Here is an 18,100-nt window from a genome sequence, read left to right as displayed (position 1 = left end):
GACACGAGTCATCACCAGCAACTAGTTATCCTAAGTCCAGCAATGGAGGAGAAAGAGCACATGATTAGAATGCAGGAGTCAAGTTTAGTTGGGTAAACTGTAGCCTTTGCAAGCTTCAGTATACAAGGGAGCTAAAAACACCTCTCCCGCCTTCCTCACGCATGCCTTGAGAACTGCCGAGTGCCAGCTACACAGCAGGCACTGAGTGAATGCCACTGAGCTGCTCCGGCTCTGGGTGGCAGGGATTCAGCTGTGGGGGTGAGGGGGTGAGGAAGCCGTCCACACCCTTCCCCGGGTCAGGCACACATTGACCAGAGTAGCTGGTTCACTCTGTGATCATGGGACAACCTGAAACTCCATCCAGCCTTCCCAGAAACCACGAGGACAATCATAGTGGGTTGGTGACAGGAGGAAAGTCACAGGCCTCTGGAGGTAGAGTTCAAACACCAGCTCTGTCCCTTGCTAGCTGGGTGACCTTGGATAAGTCGATTACCTTCCCTGAGCCTCGGTTAAATCGTCTGTAAAACGGCAAGAATCATGCCTATTTTGTGCTGTTGTGAGAAGGGAAGAGACTATGTCTGCTTGTCACAAAATAAGTCTTCAACAAATGGTGGCTGCGAGTTTAATATCCCTGGGCCTCTAATTCGCCATCTGTGAAATGGGGACAAGTGTTGCTCCCTGGCAAGGCTGCCATGAAGACGAAATGAGACAATGTGTGGAGCAAGCACAGGATTCACTCCTTACTGAAGGCCCCAAGAGGGCAAGACTCAGGTCTGTTTCATCCTCCAGTGAATTCTCAGGGCCTGGCACACAAAACAGGCCCTCAGAAAACACCTGCAGAGTGAGTGAACACACGGACTGCTCTCAGAATAGTAACTGCAGGTGGCTTAATGTCTCTGAGCCTTAGCTTCCTCATCTGTGAAATAGGAGAGCTGTCGTGAGAGCAAAAGGGCCTACAGCAGAGGTGCCAAACAGTCTCTGACTCTGAGAGGGCCTTGCACCCATTCCCCAGGCAGACACCACGCAAGGCGGCTGTGTACGTAAGAGCAATGTTTACTGAGCGATACAGGACTGAGTACTATGAAGGGTTTACAAGGATGGAAATGCACCCCGCCCCCGCCCTGGCCACCCCCGACACCCAGAGACTACAGTACTTAGGAGTTACACACAACGGCCGTAACTGGTGGCTATCTGTTCATAACAAACAAACCATAGCATATTTATACTGTATCACATCGAGTGATTATAGAAATCCATATATATATTGCTTGTATAAAATCTTTTTTTTGTAAAAAATATTAAAAAAAAAAAAAAAAGGAAAGTATAAAAAACATGTGCAGTTGAAAGCCCTGCCAGGACAGCCAGTCTGTAAACATTCGGTGAGTATGTGCTTTGGAAGGGCGCCCGCGCCTCAGTGCCCACAGCAAACTCCAGCAGGGCTGGCGAGGGTGCGCCCGGCTGCCGCCTCCTGGGCAGGGCCGCGCTGGACCGAGGTGGGTGGGGGCATCAGGGCCCTGCAGCACGCCCCTCTCCAGCTTCGCATCAGGGTGAGGGGCAGGGCTGGGGGCAGGTGGGTTGCAGTTTCATTCTGAGTTCTGTCCTCAGCCTCATTTTGGTTGCAACTCATGGCTTTTCCTGGCTGTTCGGAGGTTCCTCGGGTGGGTGCCCTGGTGAAGAGGCCGGAGGAGGGCCCAGGGCTGCCTCACTGGGCGTCTCCCTGGCCTCGGTGCCTCTGTCCTGCCTTCTTCAAGTGGGGCCCCAGGCAGGACAGCCCTACCCGAGGGTCAACTTTGGTCTCAGCGCTTGGTCCCTCTGGGTTTCCTCAGCCTGCTCTTCCCCCTGGGTGGCTGATCTGAGTTTCACAAAAAAGCTCGGCTGATGCTGGCTGTGCTGAACCTCATTGTACAGTTTTTCATGCACCAAAGGAAGGGCCATCTGGGGCCCCCCTCCTCCTCCCTCTTCGTCACTTGTCCTCCTCCTCTTCCTCCTCCTCCACCTCCTCCCAGCCCATGGTCACTTCTTCTCGAGCTGCTCGAGCAGCGGGTTGCCTTCTGACTCAGGGGTCTTGACACTGTCGGTCCGGACGATGCAGGTGGGGCGGTGTCGGTTCAGCATCAGGATGAGCTGCTGCCGCTCCTGCTTCAGCTCCTCGATCTGGGTCTTCAGCTCTGCGTTCATGAGTTCCAGCCGCTCCGATTCCTGTGTGCAAACACAGAAGCATGCTGTGAGTTTCACGGGGACTGGCTCTGTGGTTAGGCACAGGGCATGCTGGGCTGGCATTGGCCTGTCTTCTGCAGGAGGAAGCACAGACCCTGCTACTGAGCCCCTGGCTAACTGACTTTCTGCAGGCAGTGCCCGCCACAGCGGTGACACTGGCGTTACATTCAGGTTATATTCTAGGGCCAGCCAGGCTCACGTCCCACCTCTCTTCCCTCCCTCGATCCACCCCAGCTTCAGTGACCGCCTTGCTATCGCTCAAATATGCCAAATACTCTGTTGCCTCAGGGCCTTTGCACAAGAAAGAAAGGGTGGGCAAAGAAAGGAGGCCAGGTGGACCTAGAGCAGGTCTATGGAGCAAGCATGGGGGTCCCTGAAGGGGGACACAGATGGCGGTGTAATGGCAATGTGCTTTGATGTGTGACAGACACATGTGGGAGATATCTTGGCCGGTGGGATGAGTGAGTGCAGTGTGGTCATGTTATTCCTTCTAAAACATGTGCTTCCTAGCTATTAGTCTGTAATTATTTCAATAGCCTCTTCCTTATCCCTATAATCTGGAAGCTTTCCCCACAGACAGGGAATCAGCAGTCATCCTGCTGGATCCCAAATGAGGTTTCCAATAGACCTCGAGTGAGATTTCCAGGGAACTTCCAGCTCAGCTGGAGAGGTTCCAGGGGAAGAAAGGAAGGTTGACGATTTGATTCGGGAGGTGGCGAGGATTACATGTCCATAGTGTAGATGGGAGATGGGCATATCCATTCAAGGCTTGGGGAGTTGAACAGTAAAACAGCATCCGAATAATTTTTCTTGGATTATGTCTAAAAACTTTGAGAGTTGACATTTATTCGAGGACCAGCAAAGTTTCAGACCAGTGGTTCTCAACTAGGACTGATTTTGCCTCCTAGGAGACATTTGGCAATGTCTGCAGACATTTTTGATGATCACAACTCAGGGGGAGCTGTGCTACCAGCATCTAGCAGGTAGACGCCAGGGATGCTCTAAACACCCTTCAATGCACACAGGCCAGCCCCAGGAGTATTTAGTCCAAAATGGCGATAGTGCAGAGATTGAGCAACCTGTATCAAAGAGCAAGCAGTAGTTGCAACTGCGTATGTGACAACCAGAGGGCCTGTGAGCCCATAAGCCTGCCGGTCCTCCTGGCAGGGCACAGGTGGAGCAGCCTCCCCAGGGGGTCCCCAGAACCCTCAGTGGGCCCATCCCTCTCTCTCCAAGGGTGCCGTCTTCCTCCCACAGCCGGTCTGACCGAACTGTTCCTTGTACTCATCTCCGAGGCGGCAGCATGAGTGCCTGGGAACTCAGAACTGCTGAGACGGGCAGGCCTCGTGACCAGACGCTGAGAGAAAACAGCCTCACTAAAGGAAAAAAAAATGCTCGGGGAAAATATTAAAAACCAGCTCTGGTGGTTTTTGGTTCCACAGGCTGGGACGTGACTGGGAAGCTGGCCTGGTCCTCTGTTCGGAGAATTCCCAGAGAGGCGCATCTTGGAGGGCCAGGAGAGACCCCCTGTGAATCCATGGAAGCCTGTGAGCCCTCAGGCTGGGGCAGTTAAGTGCCAGTGTCAGCCCCCTGCTCACTGGTGACTCTCTGGTGACCTTGGGAACTTCTTACAAACCCTCTGACCATCACGGTCTCCCCAGCCCAAGGACTTAGCTCCATCTTCAAACTCTCCTGAGCCTCCGATTCAAGGAGTGTCAGGGTAACCCACCCATCCGTGAGTGTTTGCTGAGGCCCTGCTATGTACAGTGAATGCCCCGGGGAATCCAAGGGCCATGAGTCCCCAACTGGCTCTTGTGGCGTTTCCACCGTAAGCGGAAGCAGCAATCTGTGCAACAAGGCAGAGCTTGCTGTGTGACCATCAGCCACCCAGGGTTCAGAAGACCTTAGAGAGGGCTAAAGAGCGGGTCTGACCTTGCGCATGAAAGATGGGTTGACTCAGGCTGGGTTGAGAAGGGGAAGGAGGGACTTGCGGGTGGAGAACCCTGAGTGAACAAAGACCCAGGCATGGGAAAGCTTAGGATGGGTTTAGAAGGGAAAACTATTCCACTGTGACCACAGCTCGCTTTAGGACATAGTAGGGTAGAAAGCTGAGAAGGTGGGTTGAGAGCCAGCCCGTAGCTCTGGAAAGCTTGTGGGTTGAGAATCTGAGTCTAGAAGCAAGTTTCTTAACTTCTCTGAGCCTCAGTTATTTCTTTTGCAGCCAGGTGAGGCTCTTGGGGATTAGATGAACTCACAGGGAAAAGCACTTTGTAAACCAAACAGAGAGGCTTACTGTAACTTATAAGCAAGAGAATAGCATAAAGAAGAATGAGAGGGAAAGAAGGAAGATGTCTCAAATAAAAATCAGCAGATCTTGGTGACTGGCAGGATTTGGAGAAGGAAGGAGATAGGGCAGAGAGCTGACTATGAACCCGATGGAGGGTCTGAGGAATGGAGCCTGAGAGGGGAGCTGTTCTGGAAAGTGGCGGGAAGGAAAAGGAGGAGTTTGTTTTGGGTACAGTGAGTTTGAAGTTAAAACTGGACATGCAAGGGGAAGCCTCTGACAGGCAGAATTCAATAGCACTGCACACATAGATCTGCCTCCTAGAAATTACCACGTGTCAAACCAACTCTATGGGAGCGTCTGTATCACACAAAAAGATGAGTGCAGTGTAGGGTAACTTGCTTCACTCATGCAGCTATCATACAAAGAACATTATATTCTGTGGGTTTTAAATGTTAGGGTACATCATGGAATATCCCAAATTCTGACTGGCTGTCAGAATGTAACTAACTGCTTTTTTTTCTTTTGAGACGGAGTCTGGCTCTGTCACCCAGGCTGGAGTGCAGTGGCAAAATCTTGGCTCACTGCAACCTCTGCCTCCAAGGTTCAAGCAATTCTCATGCCTCAGCCACCCAAGAAGCTAGGATTACAGGCATGTGCCTCCACGCCCGGCTAATTTTTATATATTTAGTAGAGACAGGGTTTCACTGTGTTGGCCAGGCTGGTCTCGAACATCTGGCCTCAAGTGATCTGCCTGCCTCGGCCTCCCAAAGTGCTGGGATTACAGGCATGAGCCACCGTGTCCGGCCAGGATGTAGCTAACTGCCTTTTAGTTCTACTGCCTTCCATACTCAAAGAGTTATTAGTTGGCTCTACATATTTATTTATTGTGTAAGTATAAGTTGAGTTCAGAAGAATCTTTTTTTAAAAACCATGATTGTAGAAGTGGTTTGTGACTTTATAACAGCAATTACCTAATTTGTTTTCCTAATTAATGAAGGAACTAAGCGAAGATCTTTCTCGCATTAATTATGAAGCATGTACCTCCGGCTGCATTTTTGTTTATTGTTTTGCCTTCTGTTAGATATTTATTGCCCCAGAGAAAATGAAACCATTTGTTATTTTAGAATAGAATTAGTACATGTTAAGGTTCTGCCTCCTACACTGTGGTCGGCAAAGGCAGTAGAAAGAATACAAGGTGAAGAGCTGTGTGTCCTGGCTTTTAATCCTGGCTGTGTGACCTTGGCCACGTCACTTCCTCTCTCTGGGCCTCAGTTTCCTCCCAGAAAATATGATGATTGGCCCAGGGGACTTTAAGCATTAAGATTGTTTAAATTGGCTGGGCATGGTGGCTCACGCCTGTAATCCCAGCACTTTGGGAGGCCGAGGTGGGAGGATCACTTGTGTCCAGGAGTTCAAGACCAGCCTCGGCAACACACGGAAACCTCGTCTCTACAAAAAACAGAAAATTAGCCAGGCGTGGTGGTGTGCCTGTAGTCCCAGCTACTCAGGAGGCTGAGGTGGGAGGATCACTTGAGCCTGGGAGTACAAGGCTGCGGTGAGCTATGACTGTGCCACTGAACTCCGGCCTGGGTGACAAAGTGAGACTCTGTCTCAAAAACAGCAATAGCAACAACAAAAGATCATCTGAATCTATATTTTTAAAAAGCTATTCTAAGGCACATAAAATAGAATTCCACTAACTTTCTGTAAGAGCTGAGAAGCAGCCTGATATGCCCTTTGAGCCTGAAAGACCTGTCTGGATTAAAATCCTGACTCTGCTACTTGCTAGCTACGCTTCTGCGAACGAGTTTCCTAATTTCTTTTGAGTCTGGGCAACCTGAATATTGTGTGGGGCACAGAGGAAGCCCCAGGTTCTCGTCCTGACTCGGCCACTGTGTGACCTTGAACTTCATCAATGGATGGGACTGCATTTCCTCCTCCCAGGGCCACTGTGACCATCAAGGAGAGAGTGGCTGTGAAGACCAGAGGGCACCAGAGGAATGTGAGATAGCATTATTGCTACTAACATCTAAAGAACCTGGGTTAGGACAGCATTGTGAGAGAAGCTGCCAGCATTATACAAGGCAGAAGCCTAAGGGCCACTGCTCCTGACTGCAGACTGGAGGAGGTACTGAGGTAGCCCCAGGGCCTGTGGGGTGTGGCCCTGACCCCTCCCAAGGCCTGCCTCTTTCCCTGGGTTCAGGGCTCGGCTAGTCTAGGCAGGCAAACTCTGAGATGCAGTAAGAATCTTGCAGGTGTAGATCTGGGTGTCCAGGGGTCAAGGGTGGGACGGTGGTTTTTTACCTCTAATATACATATACAGTTGTCTCTCAGTAGCCGTGGGCAATTGGTCCCAGGACTCCCTGAGGATACCAAAATCCGAGGATGCTCAAGTTCCTTATATAAAATGGAGTGTTATTTGGATATCGCCTATACATATCTCCCATATACTTTAAATCATCTCTAGGTTACTTATAATGACTAATACGATGTAAATGCTATGTAAATAGCTGCTATGCTGTGTTGTTTAGGTAATAATGACAAGGAAAAAAGTCTGCATGTGTTCAGTACAGATGCTTTTTTTTCTGAATATTTTTGATCTGCTGTTTGTCAAATCACAGATGCAGAATGCTTGGCTATGAAAGGCCGCCTGTAGATATGTGTTCCAACTGTATATATACCCTTACTTCAAAAATAATTAATATTTATTAACAGCTAATATATGTATCTCTGAGCCTTGTATTTTACCTATTAAAAATAAACTACAAGAGAATCCCCCCAGGTCTGCAGGCACTGACTGTCAACACAGCCGCCTGCATTCATGCCTTGAACTTCACACCCAACCTCTGCTTCCAAGGCTGGGGAGGAGGAGGAGAACACAGGGGTGAGTGGAGGGCTAGGCTTGGGCCCAGACAATGCTGCCCAAATCTCCTCCCAGACCCCAAGGCCACACGCTTCTCTCTCACTGGAACAACACGACACTTCCAAAACTGAACCTTCTACCTCAATCTGTGCCCCACGTTGCCGCCAGAGGGATCTTTTGAAGGTATGCGTCTCCCTTCCTGCAGCCCTTCAGTGGCTCTCCATGACCATATAATTCATCATCCTAGTGCAGTACTTGTGAGAGTGAAGGAAGCGGCTACTAATTATTAGGCCAGGACAACAGACACAGATTGGGCATGGCTCAGGCAACCCAGCATCTAGCATCACCCTATTATGAGGGATCTGGGCCCTGCCTGCCTCTCCAGCCCACCGCTTGGTACTCTAAACTCCAGCTGGTATCCTTTTCAATGCCTTAAACACATCCTTAAACAGCACCTTTTGCCTTTGCTTGAGCCCTTCCATTCCTCATAACCCCCTAGGGCCTCCATCTCACTGCTCCTACTCCTCTTTTATGTCTGAATGGAAGCAGCCTTTCCTTAGCCTAGACCAGGACAGGGCCCTTGCTGTGTGTTCTCACAGCTCGCTGGGCTTGCCAGACACAACGCTCGGCACACGTCACTATTCCTTGTTTCCTGCCTCCCATCCCACTACCAACACCGCCTGCCTGCCCTCTGTGTCCCAGGCACTCACTACACACCTACTAAATGGATGAGTGGATCAGCAAAGGATGAATAAATCCAAGCCCACCACTCGCTAGCAGTGTGACCTTGGCCAAGTAACTTGACCTCTCTGAGCTACAGGTCAGTCTCTAAAATGGGGATAAATAATATTATCTCACTGGAATGTTATAAGGATTAAATAAAACATGGGAAATGCCTGGCACACCGTAGGTGCTCAGCTAGTGTTATTGGAATGTGAAGGGCAGTGAGTGCCGTTCCTTGGGCACCAACTCTTTATTGCACTGGTGTGTCACTAACATGCTGTCCGCTCAGGCGTATCTCGCCTAGCAATTGGCTGACAAGCTCTTGAAGGCAGGGATCTCACGCGAAGCTTCTCTAGTCCCTGCTGTTTCTCATCCAGCTCTGCTCATGGCAGGCACTCGGTGCTGGAAATGAGGTATGTGACACTTCATCCATCTTGAAGGCTCGTGTCTTAGAAACTTCCTGAAGATTCCCAGCCCAATGTTGTAGCACCCTCTCTTCCAACGGGCTCCCAGATCCAGGAGTCTAACTCCTGTCTACAGTAACCATTCCCTGCCCTGGACACTCACAGCCTGCAGGTAGATACATGGCCCCATGCCGTCTACACCCAGGACCACAGAATAGCTCTCTGCTTGTTGCAAGTATGAGAAGATCCCCACAGACCCTCCAGAGTCCAAGAACACCAGGCCAATCTAGCCTTGTCTCTCCAGCTCCCACAGGAGGACTGTGTCTGCTCCTTCCTGTGTGCCCCCAACGTACCCAACACAAGAATGCACATTTAGTACATGCTTAAAAATACCTGTTGAATCAATTAATGAACAAAAGAGCAAATGAATGAATGAATGAATGAATGAATGCCAATATAGCAGAAATGTGGACAAATTACTTAGCCCCCACATTTCCTTAGTTTCCTTATCTGTAGAAAGAGAATAATGAAGTTACCCACTTCATATGGTTATTATCCCAATAAAATGAGATGATGTACATACAGCATTTAGCACAGCACCCAACTTTACAAATAGTGGCAACTATTGTTAATTACTGTGTATTTACAGAATAGGACCTGCCCCATTCTGTTATTATTATACATTATCATTATTATTATTCAGCAGTGAAAAAATGATTAGGGGTGGAAAGACCAGAGACTCCTGGCCTGGACTGATTAGCTTTCTGGTCATGTTTCCTCACTGCCAGCCACCATTTCTGAGATGCAGGGAAGCTCTAAGAGGCAGGACTCGAGAGAAAAAGAACAAACATCCTGCTTGGCACATTCCAAATGAAAGGGCAGGTAGGGCCAGGAGGAAAAGCAACCCCTGGCTGACCTCTGCATGCAGAGCTGACCTCTGATTCCCAGAGGCAGCATCAAAGAGCTTGGAGGTCACCTTCAGTGGAGCTGAGGGGCTGGCCAGATGGCATGCAGGGCTGGATAAGCCACCTGCAGCTAAGGGAAGGAGCTTTTCTCTGTGCATAAGTAGCCAGGCCAGAGGCTGTGTCCAGTGCCTACATGCAGGATGTTACTACCTAGCTTCACTGGCACCCACCCTAGACAACTTTGGTAGCCACCAGGGAACCAAAATAGAGAGTGGCAGTCCTGGACGATCTGGGTCAGTCAGCACCAAGGGTCTATCCTCAGTGGAGGGGAACTTGGCTTCTCCTTCCTTCTTGGGCTTCCAGGGGTTGTGTGGGCAGGAACTGCTGAAGGCTGCCCTTAGTTGTCTTAGTTCAGAGATGGGAGAGGAAACAGGAGGTAGCAAAGAGCAGAGGGGTCAAGGCTGCTTTGGCAGCTGCCAGCAGATGCTCATTGACTACAGAGACATCTGATGGCCTGTCCTGGTCCAGAGTACACAAGCTCACTCCAAGGAATGGCAGACCTCCCCACCCACCCAGTCAGCTCACCCGCTGCAGAAACTCCGTGCGCTCCTTCTTCTTGTTCCGGCATCGGGCTGCTGCGACTTTGTTCTTCTCCCGGCGCCTTTTCCTTCGCTCCTCTTCCTCATCTAGCTGTGAGGGCACAGAGCCACTGATTAGACATTGAGGCAGGCTTGGAATACAGCTTCTCTCCTGACACACAGACAGAGGGACAACTTCGCCTTTCTAACCCATGTCTCGGCAGTGAACAAGTGATCACTTCTGCCAGCCCACTGCCTGGAGCATTGGAAGTATCTCCCAGCCAGTCCAAGGATCCTCTTAGAGCATCCCAGGGAGGAGTCAGAGGCCAAAAAGGGAAGGGATTCTGCTATGGTTTGAATGTGTCTCCCAAACTTCAAGTGTTAGAAACTTAATCCCCAATGCAACAGTGTTGAGAGGTGACACCTTTAAGAGGTGATTAGTAACAATATTAATGAATGGATTAATGTTGTTATTAGAAAAGGGGGTTTGTTATAAAAGGAAATTTGGTCCTTTCTTGCTCTCTTGTACTCTCTTGCTTTCCCACCTTCTGCCCTAGGATGATGCAGCAAGAAGGCCCTCACAAGACACCAGCACCTTGCTGTTGGACTTCACAACGTCCAGAACTGTGAGAAATAAATTTCTTTTCTTTATAAATTACTCAGTTGGTGGTATTCTGTAATAGCAACACAAAATGTACTAAGACAGATATCTGGGTTCAGATGTCCTGAGGGAGAAGCAAGCCCAGAGACTTAGGAGGCCCCTTGCTTCTGTCCCCAGGGTCCCTCAGCTCTCCCACAGGTGGGCATCCTGGGGGAAGAATATGCAAAAGCAGAGAAAAGGATTAAAGCCAGATGAGGAGTTCAGGAGGCCAGGAGCCTGGCAAGTCTACTCACATAGAGGTGGCACCCAACGGGCGGTGACGGCCTTTTCTTTTGCCCAGCCCAAGCCCCTGGGTACAATTTTCCAGGCCAGTCGTTCCCAAGCACTTCCTTTAAAAACGCCTTGGGCATGGACACAGGTTCTACATTCCACTGCCACCCCTTCCTACCTCCTTGACTATCTTTGTCTTCTCCACTTACCTTCTGTTGGGATTTAAGATCTTCCCTGCCCCTCCATACCCAATATTCCTTTCTTGGTCCTTCCAAATGCTGGGATCCATTTCCTCTTGTCACTAACAGTCTCCCCAGCCTAGGATGCCCACCTGTGGAAGAGCTGAATGACCCTGGGGCACAAGCAAGGGGCCTCCTGAGTCTCCAGGCTTGCTTCTTCCTCAGGACATGTTAAGAAATTCACTATGCATGAAACAGGACCCCTCGAATGGGGAGAAGGAGACTCACTGCCCACTAGCACAGACTTCGAATCAAAGTTGCTGTTGTTATTGTTCCATTAGTAATAATAACAAGAGGTGCCATTTGTTGCCTACTTTGCTAAATGCTTTAAACACATATCTTTTAATCCACACCATCAAAGTCTTATGAGGAAGTTACTATTACTGTACCATTTTACAGATGGTGAGACTGAGGCTCAATAGTTCAATTTGCCCAAGGCCATGCAACTAGAAAATAGCAGAGTCAGGATTCAAACTCAGATTTCTGTGGTTTCAACCATCCTGCTCCTGACCACCAGCCCTTACAGCCCCAGTCCGTCAGGAGCACTTGATGTGGCACCTCTTGCTGTACATTACCTACCAGGAAAATCTGAAGGACACCCAGGACCAGCTGGGCTGGGGACAGCCCAGAGTCATAGGCCATTAGAGAAGCCGTTGGATTGCCCTGGGCTTGCCAACTCTCTCACTTCTCCAGCCAGGGAGAAGGGTGCGGTGGGGGTGACTCTGGCAGCCCAAGGCCTGGAACGAGGTCTCAGCCCAAAGGGCTATAGGCCAGGAAAATAAACAGCCTCTCTCTGCACACTCCCAGCATGCTCTGGGGGCTCAGGACAGAGTGCCTGGGCCCGAGACCAGCACCATGGCCATCAGCACAGGCCTTGGCAGGGCAGCCCCCTTTCTGCCTCCTCACCACCTCTGAGCTTCTCCCTGCCCGACTCCCACCCCACCTGGGAGTCAGCTGCAGAGGCGCCTCGTCAACACCGCCACACCCAAGCACCTCCCAGTCCCTTGGCCTTCTTTGAAACTGAACCAGAAGTGACAGCTCCTCTGGCTGACCTGTATCTGGGAAAATAGAAACCTGGCTGAAATTGATTCCGCCCAACCTTAACCTCACCCCCAACAAGGCCAAGGTAACCGTGACGACAGGCAGAGGGAAGGAACTGGAGGAAGTGGCTGGCGGTGCAATCTCCCTTCGGCCAGGAGGGTTTGCCCACAAACTGCCAAGGTGATGTGTGCAGCCTGGGTACTGCAGGACCTTGTGTCCTCCCCTGAGCAACCAACCTCTGTCCTCCAAGGCTTCACTCCCTACCCCCGCCCTGCACATGGCCTTATTCCACAGAAAGTCAGAAGCAGACGGAAGCTGCTTTAGCAGCAATGCAAAGAGATTCAGAGCTGGAAGAAAGTTTAAGAGATCAACTGGGCCAGGCTGAGGCCCAGGTCAGGGGCCACTCCTCCTCCCCTCTCCAGTCACATTCATCCCCTCCTGCATCACCCTCTACTCCAAATGTCTCACCCTTCTCCAAGGCAGCCACGCCCTCTCAGCCTTGAGTGAGATATCCTTCCTTTCCCACTTGGTTAAACTCTTACTCAACCTCGAGAGTAAACATCACCTCCTCCAGGAAGGGTCCTTTGACTCCCCAGATAGAGTCAGCTGCTTTTAGCTAAAAACAGAACTACCATTCAACCCAGCAATCCCATTCCTGAGTATATACCCAAAGGAATAGAAATCGTTCTACCATAAAGACACATGCATGTGTATGTTCATTGCAGCACTATTCACAATAGCAAAGACACGGAATCAACCTGAATGCTCAATGACAGATTGGATAAAGAAAATGTGGTACATATATACCATGGAATATTATGCAGCCATAAAAAGGAACAGGATCATGTCTTTTGTGGGAATATGTATGGAGCTCAGGTTATTATCCTTAGCACACTACTACAGGAACAGAAAACCAAATACTGCATGTTCTCACTGATAAGTGGGAGCTAAATGATGACAACACATGGACACAAAGGGGGAACAACACACACTGGAGCCTATTTGAGGGTGGAAGTTGGGAGGAGGGAGAGGATCAGAAAAAATAACTATTGGCTACTAGGCTTAGAACCTGGGTGATGAAATAATCTGTACAACAAACCCTTGTGACACGAATTTACCTATATAACATATCTGCACATGTACCCCTGAACCTAAAATAAAAGTTAAAAAAGAAAAAGAATCTGCTGCTTTTTTGGCGCTGCTACAGCACTGTAGGAGTCTCCATCGCATCCTACCACAAGCCTTGGTTTGTGTGGGTGCCTGTTTTCCCTGCTAGCCTGGAGGACGGGACCTGAGCATCCCTGGCACCTGGTACAGCGCATGGCACTCAGGAGGGGCTCAACAAATGTCACTCAGATGAATGACTGGAATTCAGGATTCCGGAGAGAGATGCTACAGGCTTGGGTTCTTTCATTACAAAGTGACTTATTACCCGTGTTTGGATCTACATGGCCTTTTCCCCAGCACTCACGGAAGCTTTCTCTGCTGGGGTGGCCTCTTCTCTCTGTTTATAGTAGGCCAGCAAAGCTTGGAGACTGGAGCCTGCCTTCCCTAGAAGCACACTGGCTGAAGGCAGAGTTTAGATTTGGGGGCACAGGCCCCTGATAGCTATGGCAAGTCTGCATGAGTCCTAAGCAGGCCAGGAAAAAATGTAGGGCATGTGCTGAGGCCTAGAGCCCCCAGTTCCACAGCCACCACCAGCTTCCAAGCCCAGCCCCAGGCCTTTCCTGCACCCATTCCCCCAACCTTGGCTGGTATCTCCCAATGAGGCAAGATGTTCCCAAACTCCCATCCTCACACCTTCCCCATTGAAACTGTGCTGCATCACCCCTAAATCCTCACGCTGCTATTTAAGAGCTGCCCAGAGATGTAGAAAACATCTGTTAAGGTCCTACCAGAAATGAGACAGGCGTTTGGCAGAGCCCCTCTGCCTTCATGCCTCACAGCTAACTTGGAGACTCTCCCCAGCTCTCCCTGGGACTCCTTCGTCCCCAGAGTCAGGGCTGCTGCCTCCTTCTTCCTGGTGCTTCTTGAATTCTCTAAAGCATTTGCCCATGTGTGGGAGAAAGACGGTAGAGAGTATTTGTACCACACGCGGCTCTGACATCTGAACCCGGAACCCCAAACTGGCTGACAATGATTTGTTTCTGCAGATACAGCTGGAAGAACCAGGATGTTTGAGGAGGAGGCAGCTCAATACATTTAAAGAACCATGAGATGCGGGCTGGGGGTGGGAGGGGAGCATGCTTTTCCCTGTTCGCAAACTTAGCGTTGGCTCTGTTTTCCCGTAGTTTCCCAGGAAGGCCCAAGGGCAAGGTCATCTGGATCCCGGCAGTGAGGGGTGCTGCTGCGCCACACTTCACATTGGATGGAGAGACCTGGGGACTTAGGACCATGAGGGTCCTCGTGTGGAGCAGCCCCGCCTCACCCAGACCTCTCCTCAGACAGCCTGTTCTCAAGTCCCTGCCACAGCTGACTGGACGAGGCACGAGCGGCTGAGCCGAGCTGTACTCACTGTCCTGGAATTTTAAATTGGTCTGGGAGATGCTGAGTGCTGGACTGAGGGGTCATGCAGGGCCGGGCAGCCAACTTCAGTCACAGGCCCGGAGAGGCAGGAACATCGGGCTGTGAAGTTTAGGGTGAGCAGAGACCACAGACCACGTGGCAAGAGAGAAACAACCACGCAGCTCCAAGATGGGGTCAGGGAGACAAGGAAGCAGGCAAAGAGAGGGAAAGGGGAATGGAGAGAAGAGCCGGGCCTGGAGCAAGGAAAGGCAGGCGGGGTGGCCAAGGCACACATTTAAGCAAGTGCAGGGTCAGCACCAGAGAGGGAGCACCTCCTGCATGCCATGCCCCAGGCACCTCACCCAGGCTTGCTCACCTCACCAGGCCCTGAGACAGAGTGTGCCCCACAAACAGGTAGACAGACATAGAGACAGTGGGACAGAGAAACACAGATCACAGACATGAAGAAGGGGAGAGAGAGAGAGAGAGGCAGCGCCACAGGGAGAGAAACATGCAGAGATGTGGACGGAAGCCAACGGTACCGAGAGAGGAACAGACAGTCGACAGACAGAAGACACACAGAGAAAGATGCTGTCTTGGTCCTCTTGATGCCACCCTGGTAAGAACTGACTATGCTTCTTGTCACTGGGACTGTGAATCTGTCCTGAAAATTCCTCCTTTGGCTTGAAGGGAGTTTGAGAAGGTTTCTGCCACATGCCACTGAAAGATGCCTGGGACACCAAGCTTCTACCCTTGGAGGTCAGGTGATGCCAGGGGCTAATGGAGGAGCTGAAGATGGTCCTTAGCGATCAGGGGAGAAATCCCACCCAGGAGCGATGTTCCTAAAACCGCTGAGAAAGCAGCAGAGCTTGGATGCGGAAGGGCCCTTGAGCAGCAGCTAAGAAAAGGCAGAGGTGGGTCACCTCGGTTGGTACCAAAGCCCCTGGACTAGGGGCCCCCAGCAGGAAACAGGTGTTTATTTAAAGGAGATTAGTGAGGGAACTACTTACAGGGTGTGGACAGCGCTTAGGGAACCCGGGAGTTCCAGTGGAGTCACTAACACTTCCGGCCTGAAGCGGCTAGGGTCAGGAGAGATGATTGGAACCCAGGGAGAGCTGTCACCTAGCCACGGCAGAGGGTCACCAGACAGGAGCTGTGCTCTTTGGTAGAGGAACACAGCCACAGCCCAACAGGTGCCCAACAGGGAGGGATCAGGGGAATGAATACCCCAAATTCTTTTCCAAGGCTGTTCTCAAGTCCCTGCCACAGCTGACTGGACGAGGCATGAGCGGCTGAGACGAGCTGTACTCACTGTCCTGGAATTTTAAATTGGTCTGGGAGATGCTGAGTGCTGGACTGAGGGGTCATGCAGGGCCGGGCAACCAACTTCAGTCACAGGCCCAGAGAGGCAGGAACATCGGGCTGTGAAGTTTAGGGTGAGCAGAGACCACAGACCACGTGGCAAGAGAGAAACAACCACGCAGCTCCAAGAGGGGGTCAGGGAGACAAAGAAACAGGCAAAGAGAGGGAAAGGGGGATGGAGCCTCTTAATGGCCAAGTTCAACCAGGAGCCAGAGTGGAAGGACTCCTGGGTAATGTCGTCCATTGATATGGGCCACCTGGGGCACAGAGCAGGGTAAAACGGGAATGGACCTGATGGGCAAAGAGGACTGTTCCGTGTGTGAATCTATCTCTGTGATTGACATAAGTCCACCCCCAGTCCTGGCCCCAGTCAGGGCCTGCAGGCAGGAGTCAATGACAGCAGCACTTGGGAGATTCCTACAGGGATTCACCGGGTCATCCCCACAGTGAGCACTTCCTGGACGTTTGCCAGGAGTTAGGCACTGTGGAGTGTGGCTGACCGACAGCACCATCAGCCTCACCTGAGCACTTGTTAGAAATGCAGTCTTGAAGGCCACCGGGACCTACTGAATCAGGGTCTGCATGCAGTACATGCGCACGCAGATTTGTGTGCCCAGACAAGTTTGCCCTGGAGCCAGTTAAGGACTCAAACAGGCCATTTAGCAGGTCGTAATGATTCCACCTGCAAAATACATCTCTAAGGTGTCCACCACATTCTCCATCCCTGCTGCCTCCAGCCTGGTCCAAGCCCTCGTCGCCTCTGCCCTGTAAGACTGCAATGGCTCCTAAGGGCTCTCCCTGGCTAAAACACAAGTCAGCTCCTCTGCTTACAACCCTCCAACAGCTTCCATCACATGTGACCCACAGAACCGAGAAAACCCGGCCCCTCCTGCCTCTCTAACCTTCCACTACATCGCCCTCCTCTACCCCTCAACGCCCAACAACAGGCCTCCTTCCTCTCCCTCAAAACAACAAGTTCTTCCCTGTCCCCTGGGTTTGCACTTGCTGCTCCTTCTGCTGCCACTTCTTGACTTCTTTACTGACCACCCTAAACTGAAAGCCCTGTCCTGTTACCATCTCCCTGTGTATTTCCTTCAAGGTGTGTTCACTAATAGCACTTACCTTTTTCACATGCATGTTTGCCTGCCCACTGTCAGTTTCCCATGAAAACCTTAGTTAATCTATTCATAGTTAATCTATATAAATATCTCAGTCTATCATCACCTTCACCACTATCACTCAGCCACCAGAGCTGAGCATGGCACAGAATGGGTGTTTATTAACTAAATTAACTACATTTAATTTGCTGTCCCAGTAAGTCACCCAGCACGGCTCTATCAGCTTCCCTGCTTTTGCAGATGAGGAAACTACGAATATCAAAGCTGCGTAGATGCTCAGTGACAGCTCAGGATTCGAATCCAGGTCTTTGGGCCCCAGGGCCCGAGCACATCCCGCTCTTCAAGGGGTGGGTGGTCTAAGCGTGGTCACTGCCCTTAGAGTTAGAAGTATTTAACATGTTTTAAAAAACGTTATTGCACAGTTTACATGAAGGTGTAACATTCAAGCTCCACGGTTTAAAGGAAGGGACGTCACCAGCTCCTCTCCGGCCTAACCCTCACCCATTTCTGTCTTTCTCACGCCCGGTCTGCAGGTGGCATGGCATTTCCGCAGTGACAAACAGCAGCCCAGATGTGATTTTGAATTCTGACTTTTCATAAGCGTTTTCAAAAATACAGCTTGCAGGACCCACAACGAGACAGAATGAGAAAGAGAAATGACATTCTCAACCCAAGGCACTGAAAATAAGAAACTCTCACATGGACAAAGAAAGGAAGTAATAAGTGAAAATAGAGAAAAAAGAAAAACCAAAAAACCCTAGCACTAACCAGAGTAGCACAGGTCCGAAGGGCTCCGTGTCATACTAAGAATTGTCGCCTGGGCAGAGAGAACCAGGCTAATCTGAGACTTGAGGCATCAGAGTTGACAGTGTGAGCTTTGGTTGGTGGGGCTGGGGGGTGGTCTTTAAGACCTGAGTTCCTCCACAAGCTCTGCTGTAGACCAGCTGTGTGCTCCTGGGCAAGTTACTTGGCCTCTCTGAGCCTCCA

The 18,100-nt window shown here is 50.7% G+C and overlaps 1 protein-coding gene across 4 annotated transcripts in view; it reads right to left on the bottom strand.

Annotated features, from left to right (window-relative positions):
* Nucleotides 1-1,035: 1,035 nt before the first annotated feature.
* Nucleotides 1,036-18,100, bottom strand: part of JDP2 (Jun dimerization protein 2) — a 43,712-nt gene continuing 26,647 nt past the window's right edge. For all 4 annotated transcript variants that reach the window (XM_065549092.2, XM_005561819.4, XM_045396778.2 and 1 more), the window contains exons 3-4: nt 9,985-10,089; nt 1,036-2,199 (exon numbers count right to left, since the gene is read on the bottom strand). In XM_065549092.2, the coding sequence (XP_065405164.1) occupies nt 2,014-2,199; nt 9,985-10,089 (291 nt within the window). In that variant the 3' untranslated portion in view covers nt 1,036-2,013. The remainder of the gene's footprint in view (nt 2,200-9,984; nt 10,090-18,100) is intronic.

This window comes from Macaca fascicularis, chromosome 7 (genome assembly GCF_037993035.2).
Source record: "Macaca fascicularis isolate 582-1 chromosome 7, T2T-MFA8v1.1".
NCBI lineage: Eukaryota > Metazoa > Chordata > Mammalia > Primates > Cercopithecidae > Macaca > Macaca fascicularis.
Note: the sequence above shows the minus strand (reverse complement) of the source record. Positions and strands in the feature narration are given on the sequence as shown.